Source organism: Passer domesticus, chromosome 5 (assembly GCF_036417665.1).
Source record: "Passer domesticus isolate bPasDom1 chromosome 5, bPasDom1.hap1, whole genome shotgun sequence".
In the NCBI taxonomy this organism is placed as follows: Eukaryota; Metazoa; Chordata; class Aves; order Passeriformes; family Passeridae; genus Passer; species Passer domesticus.
In genome coordinates, this window is record NC_087478.1 from 47,308,182 (window position 1) to 47,334,009 (window position 25,828).

General features: G+C 55.3%; 3 protein-coding genes across 4 annotated transcripts in view; 1 reads left to right on the forward strand and 2 right to left on the reverse strand.

The window, feature by feature from the left end:
• CCDC134 (coiled-coil domain containing 134) overlaps positions 1-21,426 on the reverse strand; it is a 103,826-nt gene extending 82,400 nt beyond the window's left edge. The window contains exon 1 of the mRNA XM_064420093.1: positions 21,423-21,426. The gene's annotated coding sequence lies outside the window, so the exon portion shown is untranslated. The remainder of the gene's footprint in view (positions 1-21,422) is intronic.
• Positions 838-11,932, forward strand: PMM1 (phosphomannomutase 1). Its single transcript, XM_064420089.1, has 8 exons — positions 838-1,414; positions 1,509-1,626; positions 2,504-2,580; positions 2,741-2,832; positions 5,020-5,119; positions 5,914-5,989; positions 8,705-8,820; positions 9,593-11,932. Exons 1-8 carry the CDS (start codon positions 1,346-1,348, stop codon positions 9,713-9,715), a joined length of 771 nt encoding a protein of 256 aa, XP_064276159.1. The 5' UTR covers positions 838-1,345; the 3' UTR covers positions 9,716-11,932.
• On the reverse strand, positions 12,803-21,908 carry CSDC2 (cold shock domain containing C2). 2 transcript variants are annotated; one of them, XM_064420090.1, is made up of 4 exons: positions 21,630-21,908; positions 15,262-15,527; positions 14,911-15,033; positions 12,803-14,642 (listed from the first exon to the last, which is right to left on the reverse strand). In XM_064420090.1, the coding sequence occupies exons 1-4, from the start codon at positions 21,837-21,839 to the stop codon at positions 14,480-14,482; spliced, it is 762 nt and encodes a 253-aa protein (XP_064276160.1). In that variant the 5' UTR covers positions 21,840-21,908; the 3' UTR covers positions 12,803-14,479. The 2 variants fall into 2 exon arrangements, with proteins under 2 accessions (XP_064276160.1, XP_064276161.1); XM_064420091.1 differs by having other exon boundaries at positions 15,262-15,544; positions 21,630-21,792.
• Between the last annotated feature and the right edge of the window lie 3,920 nt (positions 21,909-25,828).

Below are 25,828 nucleotides of genomic sequence, written 5' to 3' on the forward strand. Positions count from 1 at the left end.
CATATTCTGCAGTAAGCGTCCACACATTAACTGCTGATAAAATATGTAACCATGCCTCAACAAGTCCTACAAATTAGCATAACCTAGACTCAACTCCAAACTCGGCACCCAACTGCATACAAAGTAGCTGGGTGCTACTTTGAAACCGTTCTGGGAGCTTCCCTGCGTCTGAGAAAAGGTCCACCTTTCCAGAGGTGGGAGCCCATAACCAGGGTCTGACCCAGAGGGCCACAGATTCTGCAGAAATACCAGTGCTGGGGTGAGTAACACAGGTAATACCCATGCAAGGTTCCTGACTTGCTGTGTTGTGGAGGCAGCTCGCAGAAACAGTATGGAAACAGCTGTCCTGGTGGACTCAAGGAATGTCTCCCCCAGGAAGCAGCTGAGGGTACTTTGGTAAACCTTGTCCGAGGCAGTGGCAGAGAGATGAATTATTAACATTGTTTCTGTGCATACCCCTGCCACCGAGTGGGAGCAGGGAAATCATAAACCACAAACAAGAAAAAAACGGAATCTGTGAAGCCACCTGAATGCTTACTTTTGAGAGGAATCTGGTGGAGAACTGGGAAAAGGGGCTGCACGATATCCTGGAACAAATTATACTGAGGCGAAAACAATCAGACTGTAAAAGAAGAATAAATCTCCTCAGTTCCAATCTAGCTCAGCACACTGAGCTGTTGGGGGAGAGAATGCAAGCTAATTTTTGAACAGAAATCACTGGATGCTCCACATAAGCTGGTTTTGATTTTGGAAAATAATTCAGGAATTACTGTAAGAGACCGGGGGTGGTTAGGAGGAGGGGTATGGGGCCGGCTGTCAGCATCAGGCCACCATAATACAGCGCTGTATGAATATGGTCTGACCAGATGGTCTAATTAAATCCTAAATTACTCGTGGGGCAAATGGTAGGGGGGTCAAAGCAAAAGCTACTGGCTTTGTGCAGAGGGTATTTTCGCTTCCCCAGTGAAAATATTAACAGCATCCCATTGGAAAAGCAAGGTGAGGCACTGACTAGGAAAGTGCGTGCTGCTCCTGTGCCCTCAGAGGAGCTGAACTTAGGAGGCAGCGCAATCCAGAGCCAGACCCCTCAGTTCCGGGGGCACTGCGGGAATAACAGCGAACGTGAAGAGGCGCGCCACACGCGCACCCTCCCCCAGACTCCGGGCTCTGAAATGATTTAGGAAAGAGCCGAGGCCGTTCAAGACGGCACCGGAGTGCATCCTCCAAGGGCGGCGGGGCAGCGCACGAGGGGCGCCGGCCCGGCACGTCCCGCGCGGCGGCCCCTGAGGGCGGGCAGGCGCCATCAGCCCCCGCGGTCCCGCCCCGCCCGCACTGCCCGGGCGGGATGGCGGCGGCGCGGGGCCGGGTGCTCTGTCTCTTCGACGTGGACGGGACCCTGACGCCGGCCCGGCAGGTAGCGAGGCGCGGGGGCGCGGGGCGCGGGGGGCTCGGCCAGCGAGGCGGAGCTCGTCCCGCCGGCTGCGGCCTCACCGCTGCTTCCCCGCCAGAAAATCGAGCCGGAGGTGGACGCGTTCCTGCGGGAGCTGCGGCAGAGGGTGCACATCGGCGTGGTGGGAGGCTCCGACTATGCCAAGATAGCCGAGCAGCTGGGGGAAGGGGACGAAGGTGAGCGGGGCGGACGAGGTCTCCCGGGGGGCGGCTGTGCCCTAAATCCAACCCCGAGGCTGCCCTTGGAGAGGCTGGCCGTGCCCAGGCGGGAGCTGCTGCTTGCCTCCCTGTCCCCGGGTGTGGAGGGCAGGCAGGGATGCTCCAATCCGTGCTGCCGGCTCCAGTCCTGGGCTGCCGGCTCGTTTGGTACGAGCTGCCTCCGAGCTCTGACAGCTTCACGCCCCGCCTGCAGTTTTCGCCTCCCTGCTGCTCCGTGCTGGGGTCCCCGCAGGTTCCTCCTCACCTTCCGATGGGGGCATGGGGTAGGGTAAGGAGTGGGAGGGCAAGGAGGCAGCGACTGCCTCCTCCACCGTGTTCTCCTTCTCCGGCATGGATGACAAGCGCCACTGGGCTCCAAGCTCTGCCTTCCACTTCGTTAGTGGAGGGAGGCCGAGAAATTCCCGGCTGAGGCCGATTGCTGAGTCGCCAGTGCTGCGTGTCTGGCTTGCAGGGGGGGCTGGAGTTAGATAACCAGTAACCACATCGCCCCAGCAGCCTGGCAGCGGGGAGGGCACAGCAGGGAGCGGAGTAGCACGTATGTAGTTGAAAGCCAAACATTTGTGAGCCTTTATCTTCGTCGTGCAACTGATTCAACCCGTGACCTCAGTCAGGTCGTTTCCCCCTGCGTGCGTCACCTCCCCACCCGTGAGCAGAAGATAATCTCCTCATCCACTTTGCCGAAAGCGAGGAGCGTAGGATGGCCAGTGGCTCTTTGCAGAGCACAGGAGCTGTGGAGGGAAACAAGAAGATGGCTCACTCAGTCCTGATGCCAGTCCTTTTTGCTCCTTTTTCCAAGCAGTAGTAATGTTTCCTCTTTTTTTCCTCCCCCTCTCAGTCATTGATAAGTTTGACTACGTCTTCGCAGAGAACGGCACAGTGCAGTACAAGAACGGGCAGCTGGTCTCCAAGCAGGTGAGTCCAGCTCCCTTTGCAGCCATGGCTCTCCTGCTCCAGGGGGAGCAGCGCCTGCCCTACCCAGGCAGAGGGGCGGCCTCTTCTCCCCAGTTGCTACCTCTTCCAGGTGGGCTTCCTGGGAAGTCAAGCAGTGTCACTTGCCCTTCTCTTTCTGCAGGCCATTCAGGACCACTTGGGGGAGGAGCTGCTGCAGGATCTGATCAACTTCTGTCTCAACTACATGGCGCTGCTGAAGCTGCCCAAGAAACGGTAACAGCTCAAGCCAAAGAGTGGAAGTCATGACACTGATTTCTATGGAGCTGAGCTCCAGATCTCCCCTAAAAAGAGCTGATCTACAGAGCTTGTCTTGCTCCAGGTTTTATCTTAGCGCCCAGAGGCACTGTGTAGGGTCACTGTCTCCCTGAGCTGGGCACTGTGGGCAAATAATGGAGGAGTGTGTTTGTTCTGAACAGTCTGCATTATGTTTTAGCATAATGCCTGCTCTTTTGCCCCTTGGATTTTCCTCCTTGGGAAGCAGGGTGCAGCCACCATGTGTGTCTCATTTAGGACAATGGTGCCAGCTTGTTACTGGTCAGGGCATCAGGCATCACTGGTAGTATATGTTTCCAACCAGGCAAACAATGGATCTGAGGATGGGAAGTCCTTGAGCACACCTTTTCCCACTGTTTCTAACCCGGTGCTGCTGGCTGGCCCTGCTCTGCTCCCTACCCTGTGTTCCTCTCTGCTCTTCCCCTTGAGATCCAGCAGCCAGAGGGTGAGCGAGGTTGGTACAGCTCTGCTGAAGGAAGACCAGGCCACTACCAGGACAGGAAAGGGTGGTCTTCCACTGGATCAGCTCACTGTTAGCACAGAAAGAGACAGAGAGAGAGAACTGGTGGCGTGAAGGTGGAAGGGGGGAGCAGGAGGACCTCTTTCAGATGCAGCCTGCAGTTAAACCAGCCTGGTTGCAGGGTCAAACCTCACCTCAGACCACAGTTTCAGGAACACGTGAGCCACCCAGGGCTGTTGGGAGCAGCAGCTCTGCCCTCCCCTTGCCATGGCTGATTGTTTTCCTGCTCTTCCCCTGTGTTTGTACAGTGAACACAAGCAGGTGAAATGAATCTGATAGAAGTTGCTAAACTGTGACCAGATTAGTTGTTTGTTGTGAGTCACCACGTGGCAGTACAAGGACCAGAGAGGGGGCTAGGGTGGCTCCCTGCAACAGGACTGCTGGCAGAACAGGCCCCCGAAAGCACGGGCTGGGACCCAGAGCCCTCAAGGCTGTTTGGTTGCCTCATTGCTGTCTGCTTACCCAACAGCCTTGGTGGAGTTTCAGCTCCCAAGCAGCTCTGTGCATTTAGCCTTATGGGATTTCTAGCAAAGCAAGGACTTTAACCCACATCTCCTGAGTCCTGGCCTGGGGTGTGGGCCACCAAACCCTTGGTGCCGCAGAGATGCTGCTCCTGGGCTGCAGGCATGGCTGCCTGTGTGTCCATGCCATGATGTTCCTCACTGTGTCAGGAGATAGGGGGAGAGCTTTTCCTCCAGACTCGGGGTGGTAAGCACTTTATCACAGAGAAACAGCAGGCAGGGCTGGGAGGGACAATGAGCTCAGGGGTCCTCAGCTGGACAGGGGAGAGGATCTCCCTCTCCAGCACAAGAATTTCAGTCTGTTTTCACACTGACAGGGCTGCCATCCCTTGTTGTTTCTGCCCTACCAGTACTGGTACAGTTGTCTGACCCCTCGATAAGCAAACAGAAGTAGCTGGGTTTTTACCAGACACAAAAGAAGGGAGCAGCTTTCTGCCAGCTCAGTGCTTTCAAGCACCCCAGCGAGGAAGCGGCCGAGAAGTGACCCCAGCACAAGGTGAGGGTGACAAGCAGGAACTGGATCCTGTCTGTGCAGCCTTAGATAAGAGCTGCAGTCAAAGGTGCAGGGGTCAAGAGGGAGATACAAAGACCCTGATTTGTGTCCCTTGAGGAGGCACTGATTGCTCCTCAGCCTGCTGCCGGACATAGCAGTGAGTCACACTGACCTCGGCCATCCCAGTGCCCCAAGTACTGCCAGCTTCACCCAGCCCACACAGCGTGTCTTAAGAGCCTCAGGGGTAGAGGTGCCACAGCTTCATCTGGCAGCTGGTCCAGGCCAGGGAATAGCTGTCTTTTGCAGTTATCACAACATTAGAAAATGTTATCTGTCATCTCCCCTAAGCTCATTGCTTCCAGCCTATCCCCAGGCCACGGAGGGACTGTTTATTTCTCTTCTCTCTCAATCTCTTTTTATAAAACTTTATAAAACACCCTGGGACCTTAAGCAGTTGTGGGTGCCTGACCTGTGACCTGGCATGGCTTCTCTCCTCCTGCACGCTCCTGCAGAGCCTCGCTGAGCAGCCATTCTCCTGGAAAGGTTGTTTTCCTCTCCCTGCCCCAGTAACCTGGTGCCTTTGCCCCCTGCAGAGGGACCTTCATTGAGTTTCGCAATGGAATGTTGAACATCTCCCCCATTGGCCGCAGCTGCACCCCGGAGGAGAGAATCGAGTTCTCCGAGCTGGACAAGGTACAAGGGCCAGAGCTGGGCTCAGCCTCCCCCTGGCTGGTTTTGCACCAGCCCAGATCTCGGGTCTTACGTGTTCCCCCCCCTTCCCAAGGAGAAGGGAGGTCCAGCTTCAAGCTGAGCATATGCAACAAGGGGGAGACAGGACTGGGAGCCAGGAAACCCAAGGAAGACACAAATGAGTGGAAGAAACTTGATTTCATTAGGGACCACCAACGCAAGGGGGTGGCCAGCAGGATTCCCTGTGCTTTGGGAGAGCCTCAGGGAATGAGGCAGTTCTTTAACAGTGTGTTTCCTCATTTGCAGTACCCAAAGATGGCCCAGCAGCTGTATTCTCTCTCCCATTTCCCCAGCCCCAACAGAGCAGGAACTAATGGGCTTTCCAAACTGGGAGGGTCATGGCAGGTCTGCTGGGCAGGTCTCCAGAGGATTTGGCCCATGCTCATACCGGTTTCTGCCTGGGGAAGCTATCTTGGGTTGAGGGATCAGCTGGTCTTTGCAAGACTTTTTAATCAAACCTGGAGGGTTTGGGTTATGAACTGGGCTGTGAGAAACTGAAGCAGTGGCATTTCATTGTCAAGGAAGATCTGGGATCTGCTCCTCCCAGTGGAGTGAGCTGGTGGCCTGATGGACACTGGGCAGGCTGGTGGCAGCTGGCTAAATGGCATGGCACTGGGGCCCAAGGCAGCTGGGGAGGGAGCAGAGTTGCCCAGCAGACAGGTTACGGTGGATTCTGGGAGACTCAACATCTAATTGTTCAAACCCTCTTTTCTTCCCTTTCCTCCTGATCTCCACAGAAAGAACGGATACGGGAGAAGTTTGTGGCAGCCTTGCAGAGGGAGTTTGCTGGCAAAGGCCTCCGTTTCTCTCGAGGTGAGCAGGGAGGGTTCCTTGGCTTTGCCTTTATCATGTTTCCCATAAAATTCTGTGAAAGGGAGCAGGAATCCCAACTGTTCCCTCTGAGTGTCTGGAAACCCTGGGAAGAGCAGATTTTGGTCCTGGAGAGCTGCCACAGGGGAGTCACATTTGCATGCATGACGTCTGAATCCATGCAGAGAGAAAGCCATGCTGCAGACTTCCCTCGCTGGGAATCGGCCAGACAGACAGGTTTCCATCGTGTGGCATTATCCCTGCCTTAATCTCAGCTAGTGGAGCCCACTGCTGCCCAATGGATCTGTTTTGGCTCAAGCATCAGCAGCACGGCAGCCAGCCCCAGGCACATGCAGTCTTCTCTAGGAATGGGACAGGAGACTAATGCATGTCTTGGCTCTGGGGCTTTTTTGGGACAGTTAGCTGCAAGGGAAGTATCTTTCTTCCTGGAGGGAGATCTGACAAGGAGTAAGGAGATTGCAGCTCCCTGCCATGGGCTTTTGTAGGGCCACTTCTTGGGATGGTCTGACGGCCAGCTTACCAAAGGTGCAGAGCTGAAGGAGGGGCTTGAGCAATCCTGGGTGTCTGGCCAGGACAGGGAGAAAAATGAGGGTGTGTAAGTTGTGGGGGTGATGCTGGAAGAGGATCCTCTGCAGGGATGTGAGATAGGAAGGTTCCATGTGGCAGCCCAGCCAGAGGGCAAGGGGATGGTGAGGCTCAGGCAGTGGGTGACACCCCAGGCCCTCTGATCCTCCAAGAGCTTTCACTTGCCTTCAGCATCCTGCCAGGGGCATCCTGTGCTGCCCACAGCACTGGCACACACCCTTTGTCAGAGCAGAGAAAGACAAGGGCCCTGCTACTGTGTGCCCTCAGGCACAGGGTGTGAGAGCTGGACAATGGGCCTTTCTCCCTGGGCTTTGGGGAGCTGCCACACAGAGCCCAGGCCTGTTGTATAAGAACATGAAGGGGAGCTGTGGGCCCCCTGCTTCTCCACAAAGAAAATGTGGGGTGTCTCAGGTCAGGCATCTGAAAAAAGGGCATGCAGAAACACAGCTCCTCTGCCAGGCTGGCTCCATGTGCCTTCTGCTGGCTGTGGAGGACTCAAGGCCCAGAGGTGGTGGGAGGTCTCCCTGCAGCCCCCCAGGCCCTGCTGTACCTAGGGGAGTAGCAGTGCTGGCTGGTTCACAACACCCCTTCACCCTTTGATTTCTTACCTGCTCCAGCTGACATCAAGAGCCCCTTCCTGCTGCCCAGCTTTGTTTAGAGGGCTAGAATCCAGTGAAATGCAGTGGTTTGTACAGGTAAATGGCTTTGGATGCAAGAAAAGAGGGTGTCACCAAGTTCAGCTCCTTCTCTGATGCTGGATCCTGCTGCAGGCCTCCCCTGGGCTCATAGGGCACTTGCTCCCATCCTTATCACAGTGGCCTGTCCAGTTTCTCTGCTGCAAGGTGGACATATAGGCTCCATCCCCATCTTCTCAGGCTCCAAGGAGGCTTGGTTCAGGATCCCCAAACCAACAGGGACACTCCAAACAGCCAGGAAGGGGAGGTGCATGGCATCAGAGCTTGCATGTTTGAGCAACCTGGGGTGTCAGTACCTCTTCTTCAGCAGGAACTGACCCTGTGTTATCTGTCTCATCACCCTCTTCCTTAGAGAGGTGGGATTATCATTTAAGGAGAGTGTGAAACTCCAGGATTTCTTGTGGATACTGCAGTAGGTTGCCTGGAGAAGACAAGCTGACTGGCAGGAGGTCACACATACCAGCTCGAATCTCTGTACCTCTGGCTCTGAGTGAGATCCAAGCATGCTTGTGCCCTAAGCTGCAGGCTCTATTTTGGGAAGAGTTTGTCTCCTGTCTTGGTGCTGGGACAAGAGTCTCTCTGCAGCCTGTGGACACAGTGGGGAACTTGAGAGGATGGGGAAGCTGCTGCCTCCAAGCACCCCCAAAAAGCAGCAGAGTGCTGGGGTAAACTCTTCCTGCTCTAAGAGCAAGGGCTGGGACACCTGGTTAACCCTGGGTGGCTGTGGGTGTCCATGTCCATGCACATGTTCTCTGGGAAAGCTCCCTTGCCACTCTGTGTTGGTCAGATGGGACTTGGTGCCTCTCCAGATGTTGGCAACCCTCACTAAACTCTTGTGTCAAGAGGTCACAGGTCAGGGTTGTGCCCTGATTATGTCAGTGGGTTGGTGGTACCTCCACAGCAAGGTCCTTGGTCCTTGGTCAGTGTGCAGAGACAGCATGCAGGAGACCCCAGTCCCTGCACAGTTAAGGAGCATCAGAAGAGTGATTTTGGAAGGGCCAGTGATGTCTAGCAGGGGCTTAGGAGAGAGTTTGGTGCCAGTCTCCAAGGTCATTGTCCCCTGTTGGGACACAGAACGTGCTGCTGCTATCTGCAAGGCGTGACCCAAAATCTCCCCACCAAGAGATGAAGAACCCTCTTCTCTTGGGAAGAACCCTCTGGTTCCTGCTTGCCTGCAGGGAAGCTGTGCTAATGTCACCCCAGCCGTGCTGATGTCACTGCAGCCTGTTGTCATAGGAACAGCCTCTGCCATATCCTAGCCATGTGCCAAGAGGAACACCAAGGCAGAGCTGGTGTTTGGGGTGGGGGCTCCCCCCAGACATCCAGCCCCACTCCCATCCTCCTGCCCATCCCAGGGTGGGGGGACACGCTGCCAGCTCCCAGCAGTGTTGCCTGATGCCCTCCCTTCTCCTGGCAGGTGGCATGATCAGCTTTGATGTGTTCCCAGAGGGCTGGGACAAGCGCTACTGCCTCAATGTGCTCGACGACGAGAGATTTGACACCATCCACTTCTTTGGGAACGAGACAACCCCTGTGAGTATGCCCCACTCGCCCCACACTGGCTGCTTTCCCTGCTGCTGCTCCATCATGGGTCCCATGGTCCCATGGTCCCACTGGTGCCAACACAGACCTTTAGTGGTGTGAGGGGGGAGGATGCTGCCCTGTGCTGTGGGTTTGCTCTCATGATGGCTCTGCTGGCTCGTGGGGAAATCACCTTGGATTCACTGTGCTGAGAAGCAGGTACACCTCAGCATTGCTTCCCTTGCCCCAGCACCCTCGGGAGGCAGCAGCCACTGCTGTGGCCTGCATGACCCAGAACACAAGCTCCCAGCACTTGGGAGAGGACTCCTGAACAGCAGGATCAGCTTCACCTTCCCTTTAGAGCAGTGGAGGATGAAGCTTGCTTACTGCTGGAGATCAGCTTGGTCATTCACTCAGCTCTTCCCAGATGCTGGCAGCCTCTGCTCCCCAGATGTGCCCATCCCACCTTCTGCTAGCCCCTCCACAGGCAGGGCAGGGGTTAACCCAGGCTCCTGGGCAAGTTCTGCCGATCTGGAACCTTCCCCATCTTTTCCATGCTCCTCCCCTGGCACTGAAGAGGGAGGCAAGAGGGAGGGAGCAGAGCTCCCAGCCCAGCCTCTTCTGCCAGCAAAGCCCTGCCTGCCCCTGCCCACCAAGTCCCTGCCTGCCCAGCCTCTGGCTCCCAGCCCAGCTTCCCACGGGACAGAGCAAAATGTGGATTCATGGATGAGTTTGTTCTGGCAAGACCCTGCTAATGCTGTCCCTGTTTTCTGTTCCCCTGCAGGGAGGGAACGATTATGAAATCTATGATGATCCCCGCACTGTAGGACACAGTGTCCAGTCCCCGCAGGACACGGTCCAGCGATGCCGCGAAATCTTCTTCCCAGAAAGAGCAAACGAGTGCTGACTGCCCACTCCCTGCAGCCCTGCCCCGCTCCCACCCTCTCCCCCCACCAGGAAAAGCACCTTCATGTGAGGAATCTGCTCAGGGTAGACCAAGCAAACACTTGACAGAGCTGGTCAGGATGTAACACGTGAGTGTGGGTGGGAGGCAGGAGCGGCCCTTGGCTGAGCAGCCCCTCAGTGCTCCCCGTGTGGGGCTGGGGGTCACGGCACCAGACCCTCCTCGCCTCCAGAGAAGCTTCTCTCTTGACAGTTCAGCTGTGCTGGGTGGTGATGCAGAGGCTTTTGTGGTCAGAAAGTGTTTGAAAGGGCCAAAGAGTGAGAGTGTGTCCGTCCTGCACTCCCTCTCCACTCCTCTCTTTTTCCACTCACTTTGTCATAACACTTGTGCATGAGGGAACGTGTGGCTCACCTTTCTCTGCCCCTTGCACCTTGGCCAGAGAGGCTGGGGCTGCTGAGGCTCAAGGAATTCACCAGAACTGCTCCGAGGCAGGAGGCCAGGAAGGCTGTTTGCTCCAAACCTGTGGTAGGAAGGAGTAGCTGAGATCCCAGCTTGTTGCACTGTTGTGCTTTCTAATGGAGAGGTCACCGTGTCCTTCCCCTCAGTGCCACAGTGTGCCAGTTCCTCCCTGCAGATGACCTGGGAATGATACCTTTAACATGGCTGGGCTGCTGCTCTGAGCTTTGCTCAGGTGCATAAAGAAACCAATTCTCTTTAGCTTACAAAAACCACCTAGGGTTTATTTTCTATACTATTCTCTATTTTCAAGTCAGACCTTGCTTGGCACAGCTGGAGGATCCTGGCACTTCATGCTATGGAACAGTTTGGGGTAGAAGGATTTCCAGTGGTCTTCCCACTCCTGCATCCATTGAGCATCACAGAATCACAGAATTGTTATGGTTGCAAGGGACCTCTGGAAATCATCTAGTCCAACCCTCCTGCCAAGGCAGGGTCACCTTGAGCAGGTGCCAGGAATGTATCTGGGTGGGTTTTGAATGTCTCCAGAAAGATTCTGGGCAGCCTGTTCCAGTGCTCTGCCACCCTCAGTGTAAAGAAGTTCTTCCTCATGTTGAAGTGGAGCCTCGTGTTTTAGTTTATGGCCATTGCTCATCATCCTGTTGGTGGGCACCGCCAAAGAGAACGTGACACCATGCTCTTGGCATCTGCCTTTGAGATGTTTATATGCATTAATGAGATCCTCTCTCAGTCTCCTCTTCCTGGACTTAACAGGCCCAGCTCCCCGAGTTGTTCTTATAAAACCTTACCCTGGGCATTCATAACAGACCTCGTCCCCTCCCTCCCCAGTGCTCAGCTTTCCATCCTGCTGCCAGAGGCATTTTCAGCAGGGGCCAACACGGGCCATACCTGGTTCACAGAGCTGCTGGAGGTGCCTGCTCAGCAGTGCCCTCCAAGCTTGCTCTTCCCCCATCTCATCCCACACACCCAGTTCACAAGCTCACCTTTAGGGAGGCAGGATGTCCAGTGCAATTGTCATGTCCTCTTCCTCTCCCTGGATCTTTGTGAGTTGCAAACCCACATTTCTCCTTCAGCCTTTGACCTTGTCCCTCACATTGTCCTTTTATTCCTGGCAGTTGTATTGTGGTGTGTGGCCACAATGGTGACACTTGTCACAACTTGGTGCTCAAAAGGAGCTCAGGGATGCCTTCCAGGGAGATGTCCTGCTTGTAGCTCCCCAAGGTACGCAGATCTGGTGTTTGTAGACCTGGAGAATGTTGGAGGTCTCTGCAAACCCTCTCCCACTCTTTACAGGAACCTTTCTTGCCTCATCCCTGCTGGTTATGGCACTGCCCCATTCTTGGTCCTGTTTTCTCTCCCCTTTTTCTTCTGTTTCTGGTTTCCTCATTGTGGCTCTCCATTTTCCACTGGCAGCTGGACTGCAGAGAGGAGTTTCTCAGCTGCCTACCGCCACCTACCAAGGCACCCCCAGCCTCCTCAGGCGAGAGACACTGGTGCTTTTAGACCCAGGGCAGGGCTGGATCCCCACATTGCCATGGGCAGAGTCCCTGGTGGCCCTTGGCACTGCTGCCTGGCCACAGGAGCAGGGACACTGCATGACCAGTGCTGCTGGGGTGCTCTCTCCTCCACCTGGCTGCACCTCCTAACTACAGCACATCAGATCTCTGATGCAGCGCATTTGCATGAGCACAGCACTCTGCCCAGTATCCAGAAATCCCCAGCAAATCCACAAATTCCTCTTTCTACCCAGGGAAGATTTCTGTGTGGGACAAGAGGATCTGTTGGAGAAGCTTGTATGCAGGATACCCTTTTCACAGGTCACACGTTTTGGCCCTCCACTGCAACCTTCATGGAGGAATTGTGTTTTGTGATTCTTTCCTCTCTCTTTCACTGTGGATCAGGATATGTGTGAGTCTTGGGGAGTTTATTTTTCCTGTGAGTATTCATAGCCAGCAGGACCTCTAATGAGCTTAGTGATGAGTGAAGAGCAGGGTCTGGCCCTGATGGCGTGGGGCACCGTGGTGGCCTTGGGGGCTGAGGTGACGTGCACCTTTGAAGTGAAAGGCATTTCCCTGAGGCCCCTTTGCCATGTGCTCCTCTCATGGTGGGTGCCCACAGCATCACTGGGGGTTTCTCCCCATGGGTGTGAGCAAGCAGACGTGGCAGGCCCCACCTGGGACTGTCCTGCTGTTTGGATCCATATCAGTGTGAGATGGGCAGCTCCTGTCTGGCTGATGACAACTGTTAAATGAGAAATATATTTAAATACATAGATGTGTATATTAAAAAATTAAAATCAATCCTATTAAAGCCACAACACGCAGCAGCTGGATGCAGTGTGTGCTTTGTGCTGAGCTGTGCTGGGTGAAGGGCAGGACACACTTCACAGTCCCCACAGCAATGAGGGAGCAGCCCCACTCCTGGTCACCCCTCGGGTGAGCAGCAGCCTCCTGTCCCAGGCCCACAGTGTGGAGCATCTCCAGCCCCCTCGGGGACATACCGTGCGTGAGTCCTTTCTGATGTCTGGGTAAATTCCTGGGTGCTCCAGGCACTTTACTTGAGAGAGTCACTGTGACACATGCACACAGGACAAAGAGCCAGGATGGGCAGGGCTCATGGGAAAGTCACTTTTAATGGTTTATTGCCAATGTTACAAAGGTTGACACATGGTCAGACAGGCGGGAACCACACTAGAGTTGTAAAAACACCAACAAGTCTAGGTTTTTAGTTTATTTAAAAAAAAAATCCAACAGTTTGCCTTGGCCAAGCTGACTGCATGTCCTGGGGATGCCTGGAGCCTGAGCCACAGTTGCCACAGCCCCTGGGAGAGTCAGGCTTTGGGTTGGCAGTGAGATGGGCCGGAGGGTCCTGGGGCAATCCCCACACCAGCATGGTCCTCCTGACCTGCAGGGCCCAGCTGTCCTGCGTGGCACCAGCCTTGCTCTGCTCCTCTCCCCACTTAGCCAACAGCAGCAGCAAAAAGGTGGCAAACACCCCACTCCATCCATGCTGAGCACCAGCAGTGCCAGCAGCTCCTGCTGGCACGGTGCTCCGGGAGCTGCCTATCCCCTCCTGCCCTGCTTGGGAGGACCTGCTGGCACCCCACTGTCCCCAGCCTGCTGTGAACCCCTTAAGATGCTGGTAATTCCTGGAGCATTGTTTCCCTGGGGTGAGCTCAAGACCAGCCCAGTGCATGCTGTCCCTGTCCCCGTGCCCTCTGCCCCGTCGCTCCCTGGGGCTGTGGGAGCCCACCTGGCCAGGGTATGGCAGAAAAGACCAAAACCAAAGTTTGTGCTTTGTATACAAGACCCTGCCTACACCGAGGGGCTGGGGAGGAGGTGGCTGTGCTCGCCCCGTGGCCGAGGCTGCTCAGACCCCTCAGCCCCTCGCCACCCCAGCAAGCTACAGACATGCACACACACACACACACGCGTGGGAAGGGGGTCCCCAGGGGGCTGGGGGGCAAGAGAAGGAGGAGAAAGTGTCTGTCTCCCCAGAACCATATCAGCACTGGGCCAAGAAAAGTGCATTACTGCCCAGCAGCAGTGGGGAGCACAGAGGTGCCAAGTGCCCCCTGCCCCGTGCCAAGGTGCAGCCCCCCAGGCACAGCACCGAGTGCCCCAGGTGCCCTGCCAGCAGCTGTCTGCCTCTGAAAACCAAATTTTTCCTTTCTGTAAACCACTCACCTCCCCGTGGCACCGCTGACCTGAGATCTTGTGATGGAGGGATGTGGCTCAGGTGGGTGCTGTGAGCTGCCAGCGATGGGGATGGGTCTCAGCCACCCAGACCCTGCACAGTGATATGCCACCCCACAGCACCCTGTTTGTCCCTGCACCAGGGCATGTCCCACTGCTGCTGTCCCACTGTGGACGGAGTGGGGTGCCCATCTTGCCAGAGTTCAGGAGGGTGAGCCAAGCCACCCAGCCTCTCCCCACCCCCTCCTGCTCTCAGCACCTGCTTCAGCCCAGTAGAGCTGGAGGGCTGGGGCTAGGACTGGTTCCTATATTCCCCATGGCCTCAGGGGCAAGGAATGGAACATGGGGCTCGGTGCTGCCCCCGGAGCTGAGGGACAGTCAGGGAGGGCTCCACTTCCCCTGTCCCCCTCGACAGACACTTACAAACACACACAGAGAAAGGAAACCGTAACCTTATAAAAGACACTGAACGCAAACGCCTGCGTGTTTGGGGCAGCCCCGGCCCCGCCGCCGCCTCGGCTCCCCCCACGCCCCTCGGGAGCGGCTGGGCAGGCTTGCTCCATGGGGCTGAGTGGCTGGCGGCCCCCCTGGCAGCCTAGGAGCCGATGATCTGGCCAGACCACGTCTCGTGCTTCGTGTGGGGCGCCAGGTTGGTGAGGACCACCTCCACTGCCTGGAACTTCTGGTTCTTGGGAGGGATGGGGCAGACCTTGTACGTCACCTCGTCCCCCTCCACTGGGACATACTCTCCCTCGATGCTGCAGGAGAGGAAAGGAGAGGTGGTGGTGGTGGTGCCACAGCCAAGAGATGGACCCCTACTCCAGACCACCCAAAATGAAGGAAGGCACCTGACCCACCAGCTGTGCCTTGGAAAAGAAAACCCACTGGTGACGGAGGGTACGGGACAAGCAGAGACCCATGTCCACCCCATGGAGATATCCACACCCCAGCCCATAAGCCTCCAGCTCCATGCTGATGGCGTGGCTTCCCCGGGGTCTTCCAGCACCACACAGCCCTGGGACTTACTCAGACACATGCACGAAAATGTCCTCGGTGCCATTCTCTGGGGTGATAAACCCGTGGCCCTGGGAGCGAGAGAACTGCTTGCACACACCCTTGAAGATGGGGCCAGCAGAGGCGCGTGCTGTCCTGCAGGAGGAAAGGGAAGATTTTTCACTGGTGGCCGTTGCCCAGGTGGAGGCACAGGGAAGGATTTTTGCTGTGAACACAACAGTTCTGGGCCGCGTGCGTGGCACCCACCCACAGCACTCTGGGCAGGGGTGCAGCAGCGCTGGGCACCGCGGTGGCAAAGGGCTCTGCAGGCGCTGCAGGTGACCACGGCTCCCTTGGACAGTCCCAAAGCCAGCAGGTACTTACGCCGAGTAGGTCCTGGTCCTCTTGGTGGGGAGGGGGCTGGGCAGGTCCCGTAGCAGCAGGTTGCCCCGCTCCCAGATGCGGCTGCCCTCCCGCTGGAAGGGGAAGGTGGGCCACACCGGCGACTTGGGGGAGTGCAGGGGTGGCACTGCCGGCGGGGCGCTGGGCTCCGATGACATGGTGGGGTCGCTGGGCTCCTCCGTTTTGGGACTGGGCGGGTGGGCAGCAGGAGAAAGGATGCCCAGGCGTGTGGGCCTACTGCTGGTGACCTGGGGAGCAAAAGGGGCTGGGGATTACAGGACCTTCTGTGAGGTTTTTGGCACAATTTTCTGTCAGGAATTGTCCCTTGGCTCCCAGCCATTTGTGGGAGCAGGGAGCTCCCACATGGTGCCAGCCTTCAGCCAGGTTGGACACCAACCTCCAGCACTGGGAATTGCCCCAGGAAGCCTGTCCCAGCTTGGAGTGAGGAGTGTCATCTGGGACATTCCAGAGAATCAATCCCAAGGGAAGAACCTGGTTTGTTCAACCTTTCAATTGCCAGGACAATCCCACATATTTGAGATGAAGTCACTAAAAAGCTCACCCTGGGAAAAGAAGCAGTGGAGCTTGGGCTGCCACAGGCAGGGACCATTTTGGGAAGGATGCCCATGCAGTGCCAGCATGCCTGGGCCTCTAGTCCCAGGCTCTGAGAATTTTCCCTATCCTGATTTCTGATTTAAAAAGTGAAGAAAAAAGGCTGAGATAACAGGTCAGTATGTCAAGGTCAGAGGTCTGAGATCTCAGCACAGGAGGTTGCTCCAGTCCCGCAGGATTCAGGACACAACCCCAACCCCAGCCAGCAGCTGCTGCCCATCCAGGCACATTCCTGCAGAAAGAAGGAACACCAGGAGACTGTGGTGAGGCTGCCAGCAGCCCTCATGCCCCTCAGGCACCTCAGTCCAGCCACTACACAAGCACAACCTCCTGCCATCATCAGGCTCCAGTTTCTTGAAGGCATCATGCCATTTGCAAGCAGTTAAAGCCCTAAGGGGCAGAAACCCTGCAGATGGAGCAATCACAATTGTGGGCACTCTTGTCCTCACTGAAGCACCCCAGCATGAAATTGGAGGGGTTGTGCATTTTTAAATCTCCCAGATGCTCTGATGTGTGATCAGCACTGCAGCTGCTTGCTCAGAAAGGCCTTGCTCTGTTGATTTTTATTCCAATCAGTTGCTGCATCTGACGCTGGTGCTTTTGTCCCAGGGTGCCCCACACCAGGGGTTGCTTGAGGGCACCCCTCTTTGGGTGCACTGGGTGGGGGCTCACCCATTTCCACTGCTCCTCTGGAGTTTCCATCACTTGGAGCTGAGGAGCCCAATAACCCATGGATTCCATCCCCTTCCCCAGCACCCCCTTCAGCCCTTTTTCACCCCACTGGGGCATGCGGCATCTTTTAGGACAACACCTGCACACACCAGGAAACACAGAGAATATTTAATTTCTTTTCTGACTCACTGTGGCCTTTTGAGACACGAAGGCCCTGGGGGGATGCACAAAAGGGGGTCACCTCCACTCTGAAATTAGCAGGCACCAAGGACATGGGAAAAGATTTCTGGAGCACCGAAGTGTCAAGGAGGCACCAGGCAATTCCTGTTCCCCTCACCCATCTCCTTCCTCTGCCAGGGGCTGTGCCTGCCACTGGGCCCCTACAGCTGCCAGTCCAGCTTGGATTCTGCCATGGGATGCTGCCCACACGGGCCTCAGCCAGCCTCCAAACAGCTACCCCCTCTCAGCCCTGCAGAGCTTCACCCCCAGGCCCAGGCACTAAAGGCCACACTAGAGTTGGATTCCAAGGCACAAGCCACCACGTTCCTCCTGCCCTCTGAGACAACTTCCAGTTGTGGCTGCAAACCCCTCCAAACCATCCTTCCCTTTGCTGGCTCCCCACCACCCCCACACCAAACCCTCCTGTGCTTCAGTGGCTGCTCTCCTCCATGCAGCAACTGGAGCATGCACATCTGCTCCCATCCCACCCCACACAGGGGCTGCTCAGCTCCTGCTTCCATGCCCAGCTTCAGCATCTATCTCCCCCAAGCCCTGGCTCAGCATCTCCTTCTCCCATTCCCAGGCTCACATCTCCTCCTCCATGCCTAAGGAGCTCAGCAAAGCTCAGGGAGCACCCAAGTGAGGCACCCCAAAACCAGAGCAGACCACAAACTGCTTCCCAGCTCCCATCTGTGCCCCCATTTGCCCACCCTGCCTGGACTGGTGAGCAGCCTGGCCACTTCAGGGCAGCAAAAAATGATGTGATCCCCGTGCATCTCTGCAGTCTGTCACCTTCCCAGGAGGTGTCAGGATTGGAGGAGTGGGATGATTTGAGGGAAATGGCCCTCAGTTCTCTGCCACATCATGAAGCTGTCACTATGAAAATGGCCTCACCACGGTGGTGCACCTCCTCTGTGCGGCTTTCTCTGACAGAGGAGGCCTTTCTGTTCCCCCACCAGTTTAGGGACAATGGAGGGTATTTAACCTGAATAAGGATGCTTGGAGCAAACTATTAGTATGCTGAGGGAGTTGGTTGGAATCCACAAGGGGCTGGAAAAATGGAAGTTTCCCAGAGGCAAAATTAAAATAAGAAGCAAGGGGGTTTGCAGGAGGGGGAATTGTGCTGGTGAAGTGGCAGCCACAAAGGGGGTTGCCCCGGGTTCACCCAGGGACCAGCCCAGACCCAGGTGCCCTGGAAGGCTCCCTGTTTTGGGGAATGAGTGGTGGTGAAGAATGGGAACATGCTGGGCACTGCTGAGGAGGCAGACAGTCTGCTCCTGAGAGCCGAGGGCAGCAGCAGAGGGTGCCCTCCTGGGCTGCTGTTTGCCCCAGGAGCTGAGCTTGCTCCTTGTGGGAGAACAAGTGAAGTGCAATCCCCCACAGGCACCCTGAGGGCTCTCCAGATGGCCCATGGGGATGTTGGGGGGGGCCCTGATGTAGGGTGGCAGCTCACTGGGATAAACACAGGCACAGGGCACAGCAAGGCTGTAGGATGCCCATCCTTGGTGGATGCACTGCCTGAACATGTCAGGGAGCTGCCTGCTCTATCTCCTGCTTGGAGCAGGGGCTTGGAGCAGAGATCCCTGTCCTGGAGCCAGGTCAAGGCTGTCTTGTTCAGTCCCTCTTCTGCACCTGGATCAAGCATCCCAGATTTGCTGGTCAGCCTTGGTGCCCAGCAGCTGAATTCCTGGCTTTGGCAGTGCTGGTGAAGCTGAGGCTGCGTAGGAGCTTTGGCACATGGGGGTCTCCAGGGCTGTATCCTACCTCCCACTTTTAAATCCCTGCTGCAAACAAAGGGGCCGAGGAAACTAAACTCAGTGCAAAAGCAGGCTGAAAGAAGAGCGGGGACACAAGCGTATCTTCACCTGTGTCTCGTCCCCTCCCAACCCAGAATCAGATCAGAGAAAACCTCTACTGTCCTACTTCCCTCCCTGCTCTCCACCCCACCATCCTCTCCCCAGCCATCTCTCCATAATGCAGCCCCAGCAGGGGACAAGGAGGGAGTACCTCGGCACCTCGGCACAAGAGACATTTTCACCCTCTCCTCAATCTCCTGTGCTCACAGTAATCTCTGCTGAGGACGAGAGCATCTCTCCCCACCTCAGGTCTGTCCCGGCCTGGCTGACACCACCCCACTATGGACACTATGTCCACCCCACGCATGTATACAGCACAGGGACGGACGAAATCCGGGTCACTCGAGGAAGCAAGCGGAGAGGCTGCCGCAGCCCGGCTCTGCCGCGGGGCATGGGGAGCCTTTCCAGGGTAACCACCCTCCACCGCCACTGCTGGACCTCCACCTCGCTCCTCCCTCTCTCCTCTTGGTGGCTTTGCTCCGAGGGTCTCCCGGGGTGACAGTCCTCCGAGCCAAGGAGGAAAGTGGCTGCAAGCCCAGCGCTTCCTGAAAGGATGCTCTTTATAAAAAACACCTCCTTCCCTGCCCACCTTCTCTCCTCCCAAAAAAAAAACATCTCAAAGCCAAACGCCAGAGACCTCTGGTGACAGGGTCTTCTTTGGCAGCAGAAGCCAGCTTTGCTTTTATATTTTTGGGAGGGCAGGCTCCTGAGCAAGCGGAGCTGACAGCCAGGAGGCCTTGCAGGCGGAGGCAGGAAACCCAGGCCAATTAAGGCAGACAGGCAGTAGACACATCAGCTTTTATCTCGAGATCCAAGTACCCCATTCATCAGCAGCGACTGAAAGGTCTGCGGTTTATCAAATAAAATCACTGTCTCTCTCCCCTTCTTTAAAGCCAAACACATTGACTTGGGTGCTGGCTGTGACCTTGTTTAACTAAACAGCCTTTCAAGGCCCCCTGGAAGAGGGGAAAGAGCCTTTTGAAGAGGCAGCAGCCTCTGTCTGCCACTCCCCGTTCATTAGTGGCAGCGAAAAAAAAACCCCTCACGCTCCCTCGCCCGGGCGGGGGAATACATATTTAATTAGCTGAATCGCCCTCGGTGAGCCGGCCCTCCCGTGCGGCGTTTCTTTGTGCTCCTTGCGGTGCGCTGGAGCCCCCGGCGTGCCCGGGATGGATGGGCGGATGGGTGGCCGCTGTGCTGGCGGCCCCGCGCTCCGGCTCGGGACGTGACCCTCCGGCCGTCGCCTTTACGGGTAGCTCCCTTTGACGGCGCCGCTTCTCCGTGAATCCCCAGCTCGGATGCTGCCTGCCACCACACTCGGCTCTCCCGAGTGCCACTGCTCCCCCCGCCCCAGCCGAGGAGCTGGAGGTTATTTTCCCTCTGCTACCTTTTGCAGCAATGTCCCGCACGGGCTCTTCCATGCCACTCTCCATGGCGTTTTCTCCATCCCTCGCAACTGCCAGGGGCCCAGTTCAGGAGTCAGGTTTGCTACCCCCTCTAAACCCGCCCCAGTAGAAGAAAAGGTCTCTGTATGTCAAAAAGACACCCGCTCCCCACAGCCAGCTGCCAGCAGCCATCTCCTCACCCCGTGCAGCACAGAAAGCAATGCTCTGGCCCGCTGCCATTCTCGGGGAGGCTGATGCCCCCCCAGATTTAGCTTGTCTAGACACAGGCTGAAACAGAAGAGCTACACCCCTCCAGACGCATGAGCGTGTCCCCAGAGCTCAATGCAAAAACAAAAATCCCATTTTTCGGCTGCTGGGCATATTCACCTGCCGAGGGACCCAACAACAACACGGTGGCCAGCAGCCATCCCAGGGGGGCTGCCATGAAGGGCAGGAACCAGCTGGGGAACCACGATGGCTCCAGGCAGGGGTTTCCACAAGCAGGGCCACCGCAGCGCTGGCTGGGCTATGTTTCTCCGTGCTTCCTTCCTCGGAGAAGGCTCACAGCCTTGGTGTCTGGCAGATTTTTATAAATGCTGTCTCTGTCTGATGCTAATGAAAGCCTCTCAGCTCCCCCCTCTCCCGTTTTTGGTCACCAGATCATGTTAAGAGTTAAATACCAAGCAAAGCCATTTTCTCACCTACCCTGCCTATTACAAACCCCTTTGACGAGACAAATTACTATAGGAAAAATAAAACTAGGCGGTTTTTGGGCAATGCACACTGCCAGCATCCCCTCCCCAGCTAAGCCAATCACACTCCCAACTCCAGAGATCTTTGCTGAGATAGTCTCGCCTACGATAGAGCCTGCTTAGCGCTAAAATATGAATGTCACCTTTATGGATTGATTATTAAAAGCTCCCTTAGCCCGTGCTGGGCTGCCCAGTTCTCAGAGAGGCCATGAGGGAAAGCAAGCAGGCTGACAAATGCAAAGGACAAGCAAAGGGAGAAACCATCATGGAGGCTTGATTTACCTTTTAAGCATGTATGCATAATCATCATTCCCAAACACCAAATTTGTGAGATTTATTTACTAGTGATGGGTTGGTTTTTTTTTTATTAGCATAGTATCTGTTCAAAGACATGGCACAGACATCTTCGTCTGTGTCCTTCCTTCCTCCTTTGTGGATCTAACTTGCCATCGGCAGGAATAGTGCAGCCAGTCCAAAGAAATCCCAATTCCAGCCCCCATCACTATCAGCCTACTTTAATAAGTCAGATTTTTCACAAATTGCCTCCTGCTCACCCGGCAATCCGAGAGCTGGATCCCAGCTGAGCTCAGCCCTCCGTGGCAAAGCCCTGGATTATTTGCCCCCAAGCCAAAGCAGACGTGCAACATTGCCGCCGCCACCCCCAGGGGAGTTATTGTTCCTGAGGCTGGTGGGGAATAACCAAACCGGAGGAGGGAAGTCACGCTTCATCCTCGCACCTCTCCACCGTCAAAAGGAAAAAGCAGGTTTCAAAGAAGAAGGTGATGCGTGAAGTTTAATCTCCAGCCACAATAGCCCTGGCGCGCTGCATGGCCATTGTGCCTCCCCTCACTCACCTCCTCAGCAGCGAAGGGCTCCCTGGCGCTGCGCTCCGCAGAGCATCGGTGCTCGGAGGGGCCGGGCGCTCCTCCGCTACCTTGCGAGGAGCAGCGGTGTCGCCTGCAGCCCGGCTGCGGGGGCTGTGCGCGCTGGCCGCCCGCCGGCTGATGGATGCGCGCTGTGTGATGTGCGGATGGGTGATGTGCGCCTCGAACACACACACGCATCCGCACGCCTTCCCCTGACGTCAGGGCCGGGCCAGGGGGAGCGGGCAGGTGGGAGGGATCAGCCTGGTCATTTCTGAGCTAGCTAGGCTTAAAGGAGAAAGTCTGTATGGGGGGCCGGAGGTGACGAGGGCGGGCCCCGGGGGGCCGCATCGCTCCGGTTGCGCAAAGTGACGCACACCGGTGGCACAGCCGGGCGCAGTGGGGCAGCCCCACGGGCTGTAGGGACAGCAGGATGGGGTGTGCGCTGCAGGCAGGGATGCAGACAGGCTCCCTCACAAGGGGTGAAACCTCTCCCCAAGTCACCCCAAGTCTCACTGGTGCCCTGCAGCCTCTCTTCCCGCCTGCCCAAGCACTCCTGGGTACCACAGTCACCGCTGGCGCAGTTAAGGAGAGAACATGCCACAAACCCATCTTCTGCCCCATTCCCTCCGGGCTCACAGCCAGCCATCCCAAACCCGGGTGATTTCTAAGGGGCTCATTTCTATCAGTGCACTGTGCCAAAAGATCTTTCCTTTCTGTTTTCCCCTGTGCTTGTGCCACCGTGCTCAGGGGAGCCACCTCTGCGGGCAGAGGCCGTGCCCTAAATTGGCCTGAGACTTTCTATCGTAGGGGTGTAGGGCAGTGGCACGAGGGCAGGCAGAATCCTTTGCTGATTCCATTGGGGAATAAGGCGAGGAGTAATGGGGTTTAAATTACAAAGAGCAAGATTGATGTTAGACATTAGGAAACACTTTCTAACAGAACAGACAGTTAATTACTCAAGTAGATTGCCTGGCCAATCACCAGGGTCTCCATCACTGCAGGCTGGTAAGAACAGGCTGGGTAGGCACAACTCAGGGGGGATTTAGATGATATCAGCCTCATTTTGCAGTAGAAAGGTAGTCGATATCAGCACTTTACCAAGCAAGTCCTTGTGATCCTGGAATAAAATTTACAACAACCCCAAACAATCATGGTGCAGTGTCAGTGCTGCAGGGAGCTGTTATGTGACATGGGGTGGTCATGGGTGACGGGGTGGTCATGGGTTGCCTTTGTTTCCTTAAACTCTTTCCTTGATACATTCTAAGTAGCTGAAGATGGTGATGCTAACTAGACCTTCCACAAACAACCCTCAGGGCTGCAGGGTGGCACACAAGTTGTGTGGGAACCACGAGGCATGGCACAGAGCCAGGAGAGAGGGTTACAGCTGCTCCACCTGGCTGTATCCATCCATCCGTCCATCCATCCATCCATCCATCCATCCATCCATCCATCCATCCATCCATCCATCCATCCATCCCAGTACTAGGCGTTGATATGGGGCTGCCCCAAGGGCTTTGACAGAGGGATGAGATCACAAAGCACTTGTCTCTCTCCTGTCAATGAATTATAATGCAGAAAAAAGCTCCACAGGCAGAAGAGAACAGCCCATGGCAAGGCCACCAAGAAGCACTGAAACTCCAAGTGCCAGTGGGTTCTGCCATCGCCCATCATGCTCTGTTTGTGGCTTTTCAAGCAGTTTTCCAGGACAGAACAGGAGCCCCACTCATACCCTACAGACACTACAAGTCTTACCTCTCCAGTCTACCCTTTGCAAAAGAAGGGGAGGAGGCGCCAGCCAGTTCTCAGTCTCCACTCTGAGTTTATCCTGAGATGGCTTCTCCTTTCTTGGGGGACAACTTTGCCTCTCCCACATAAAGGCTCTTGAAGGAAAATGCACAGGAACTTGAAGTACATTTGGCTGGAAGGTGACTCTGGGCATGTGCTGCAGCAGAGGAGGCAGGGATTCTAAAGCAGGCATGCTTTAAAAATGATAAAAGGAGAAGAGGGGAAGCTTTGATCAAACAGAGAGTGGGAGTGGGGGTGCCAGAGATGCCTGCAGAGATGGAAGCAAAGGCAGGAGCGAGGAGGACTTTTTATGTGAGAAGATACATAATTCCTTTGGAGTCAATCAAAGGAGGGCCAGAACTGTTGAGATGCAAATTACCACGCACCTCCCCTAACATTCCTGAGACAGTTTTCTCCAAGAGCCATGGGCATGTGGGGACAGAGGAAATCTTAAACGAAGTAATTTGGGGGCTCCATTCATTTTCCTCAAAGGTTCCAATCCTTTGGGTAACTTCAAATATTATTTTCCAGTTTCCTGTACAATCAAGAGAATGAGAAATGTCTGGTGTTTTCTCAGGGGGACAGAAAAACTCTTCTGCAACCCCTGAATTCCAGCAGCTAAAGCTTAAAAAAACCCCAACCCAGCAACTAAGAACCATGCCCTGAAATACTGGAAAAGCCCCAATACTGCTGAGAGAGATTCTAGAGACTTTATGGCTATGTGTGAAAAGGTATGTACAGGCACTGTGGATTTCTGGGTATTCACCATGTCAGTGTTCCTGGGAGGAGACAACTCAGCAAAACCAAGCTGTTCACATCATCTCCAACAGCAAGACACTTCAGCAGCAGCAATAAATATAGTGTAACTCTGAGCACTACCATTAGCTGAGTTGAGGCAACACCCATATTTTACAGAGCATAATTTAGAGTTTATTTTTATTTTTACATTGAAGACAGCACATAGGAAATATGGAATTCCTCCAGGGAGAAAACCTAGGTGGAACAGAGCAACATCTGTCATGCGTAGACAGCCCAGGCATGCACCACTTGGGACTGGGGAGGGGCTACCTGAAGAAAGTGAGACTGGAAACAATTTCCCAGAGCCTGGGATGTTACTGGTGCAGGCTGAAACACTGACATCCAGACTCAGCTCTGGGGTTACTGTAGCCTGCTACCAGAGGCAGTGGAGCTCATCCGACACTGCCATCACCAGCTTTCTCTGCACACATTTCAATTCAGTTTCTCCAGCGTGAAATCAAAGTACCTGCAAGTTTCAGCTGCAGAGAGAAGAGGAATCTTATTGTCCTTACTGAAGAGTGGCCCACAGCATTCAATCCTTGTTGGCAGTCAGAGAGCTGATGCAGGAGAGAGATTCTGCACATCTTGCTTGGTGCCAGCACTTCACAGAACGTGAAAGACCTCACTCACAGGACCCAAGACAGTGTGAAGCAAGGCCTTGCAGACCTGCTACTCACACCGCTGCTTTTTGGGGGCTGTGGGTAAGGCTGAAGGAAGATGTGTGTGCTTTGTACTGGGCATCCAAAAGTCCCTGATGGGGCATGGTTATTGGAAGAATGGAAAATGTTAGCTCAAGAATGGGATAGAAATGGAAGCATGACATGATTCTGTCCAAATTCACTGCTCTCCATCTCCCATGTTCTCCCAGGTATTTCAGTCTACTATTCCCTGAGCACATGCCCCTACTTAACCCTACAATATATTATTATATACAAGCACCCAGAGTGATCACCTTGCCAGAACCAACAGTGCCTGAGTTCTTTTTCCTTGTGTGATACCAAAGCTATTTCTTCCCCTGCCGTCAGGACAGGGCTGAGAACAATTCACTCTTCTGAGCGAAGCAGCTACAGACACCTGCAAAAGCTGCACTAGATAAAGGTGAAACCTTGCACTGCCAGACCTGCATGAGGCCAGGACAGAGCAGCAAGGGATGCAGCATGTGTGCCAGCAAAACTGTGCTGTGCCGAGATTAGCGCAGCCGTGAGGGGCGGGCAGGAGAAAGGAGCCTTTGTGAGGCTCCCTGAAGTAGGACAAGAAGAGCAAGAAACGCTGGGGGATTTGGGATGAGGTGTCCTGATAGAGTGGTGTCTGCTGTGCTGGCAGCAGAGCTCCTTGCTGAGACAGGAGATGCTGCTCCAAGAAAAATTCCCCTCTCCTCAGGAGACAGGGGAAATCTTGTTTCTGGGCTCCCTATTTAATACTAACACGCCAAACACGGGCAGACCAGCCGTGTTTATTAAAAGAAACAACAACCCCACAACCTAATAGACCCTGATGAAACAGAGTAATTGGGGAGAAATCAACACCTCCTTGTCCAACACAAGTCCCTTCTTAATGAGGCCTGACCAGGGTATTTCCAACCTTGTTTCCCCCTCCCTTTCCCA

Excerpts from the sequence above, each read along its gene's own strand:
- CSDC2 (XM_064420090.1), bottom strand. The coding sequence starts at position 21,839 with ATGCGTGTGTGTGTTCGAGGCGCACATCACCCATCCGCACATCACACA. Across the intron at positions 15,034-15,261 it reads AGGACCAGGACCTACTCGGC|GACAGCACGCGCCTCTGCTG; the intron begins GTAAGTACCTGC and ends TTCCTCCTGCAG. Across the intron at positions 14,643-14,910 it reads ATTTTCGTGCATGTGTCTGA|CATCGAGGGAGAGTATGTCC; the intron begins GTAAGTCCCAGG and ends CCTCTCCTGCAG.
- PMM1 (XM_064420089.1), top strand. The coding sequence starts at position 1,346 with ATGGCGGCGGCGCGGGGCCGGGTGCTCTGTCTCTTCGACGTGGACGGG. Across the intron at positions 2,581-2,740 it reads GGCAGCTGGTCTCCAAGCAG|GCCATTCAGGACCACTTGGG; the intron begins GTGAGTCCAGCT and ends CTCTTTCTGCAG. Across the intron at positions 2,833-5,019 it reads CTGAAGCTGCCCAAGAAACG|AGGGACCTTCATTGAGTTTC; the intron begins GTAACAGCTCAA and ends TGCCCCCTGCAG.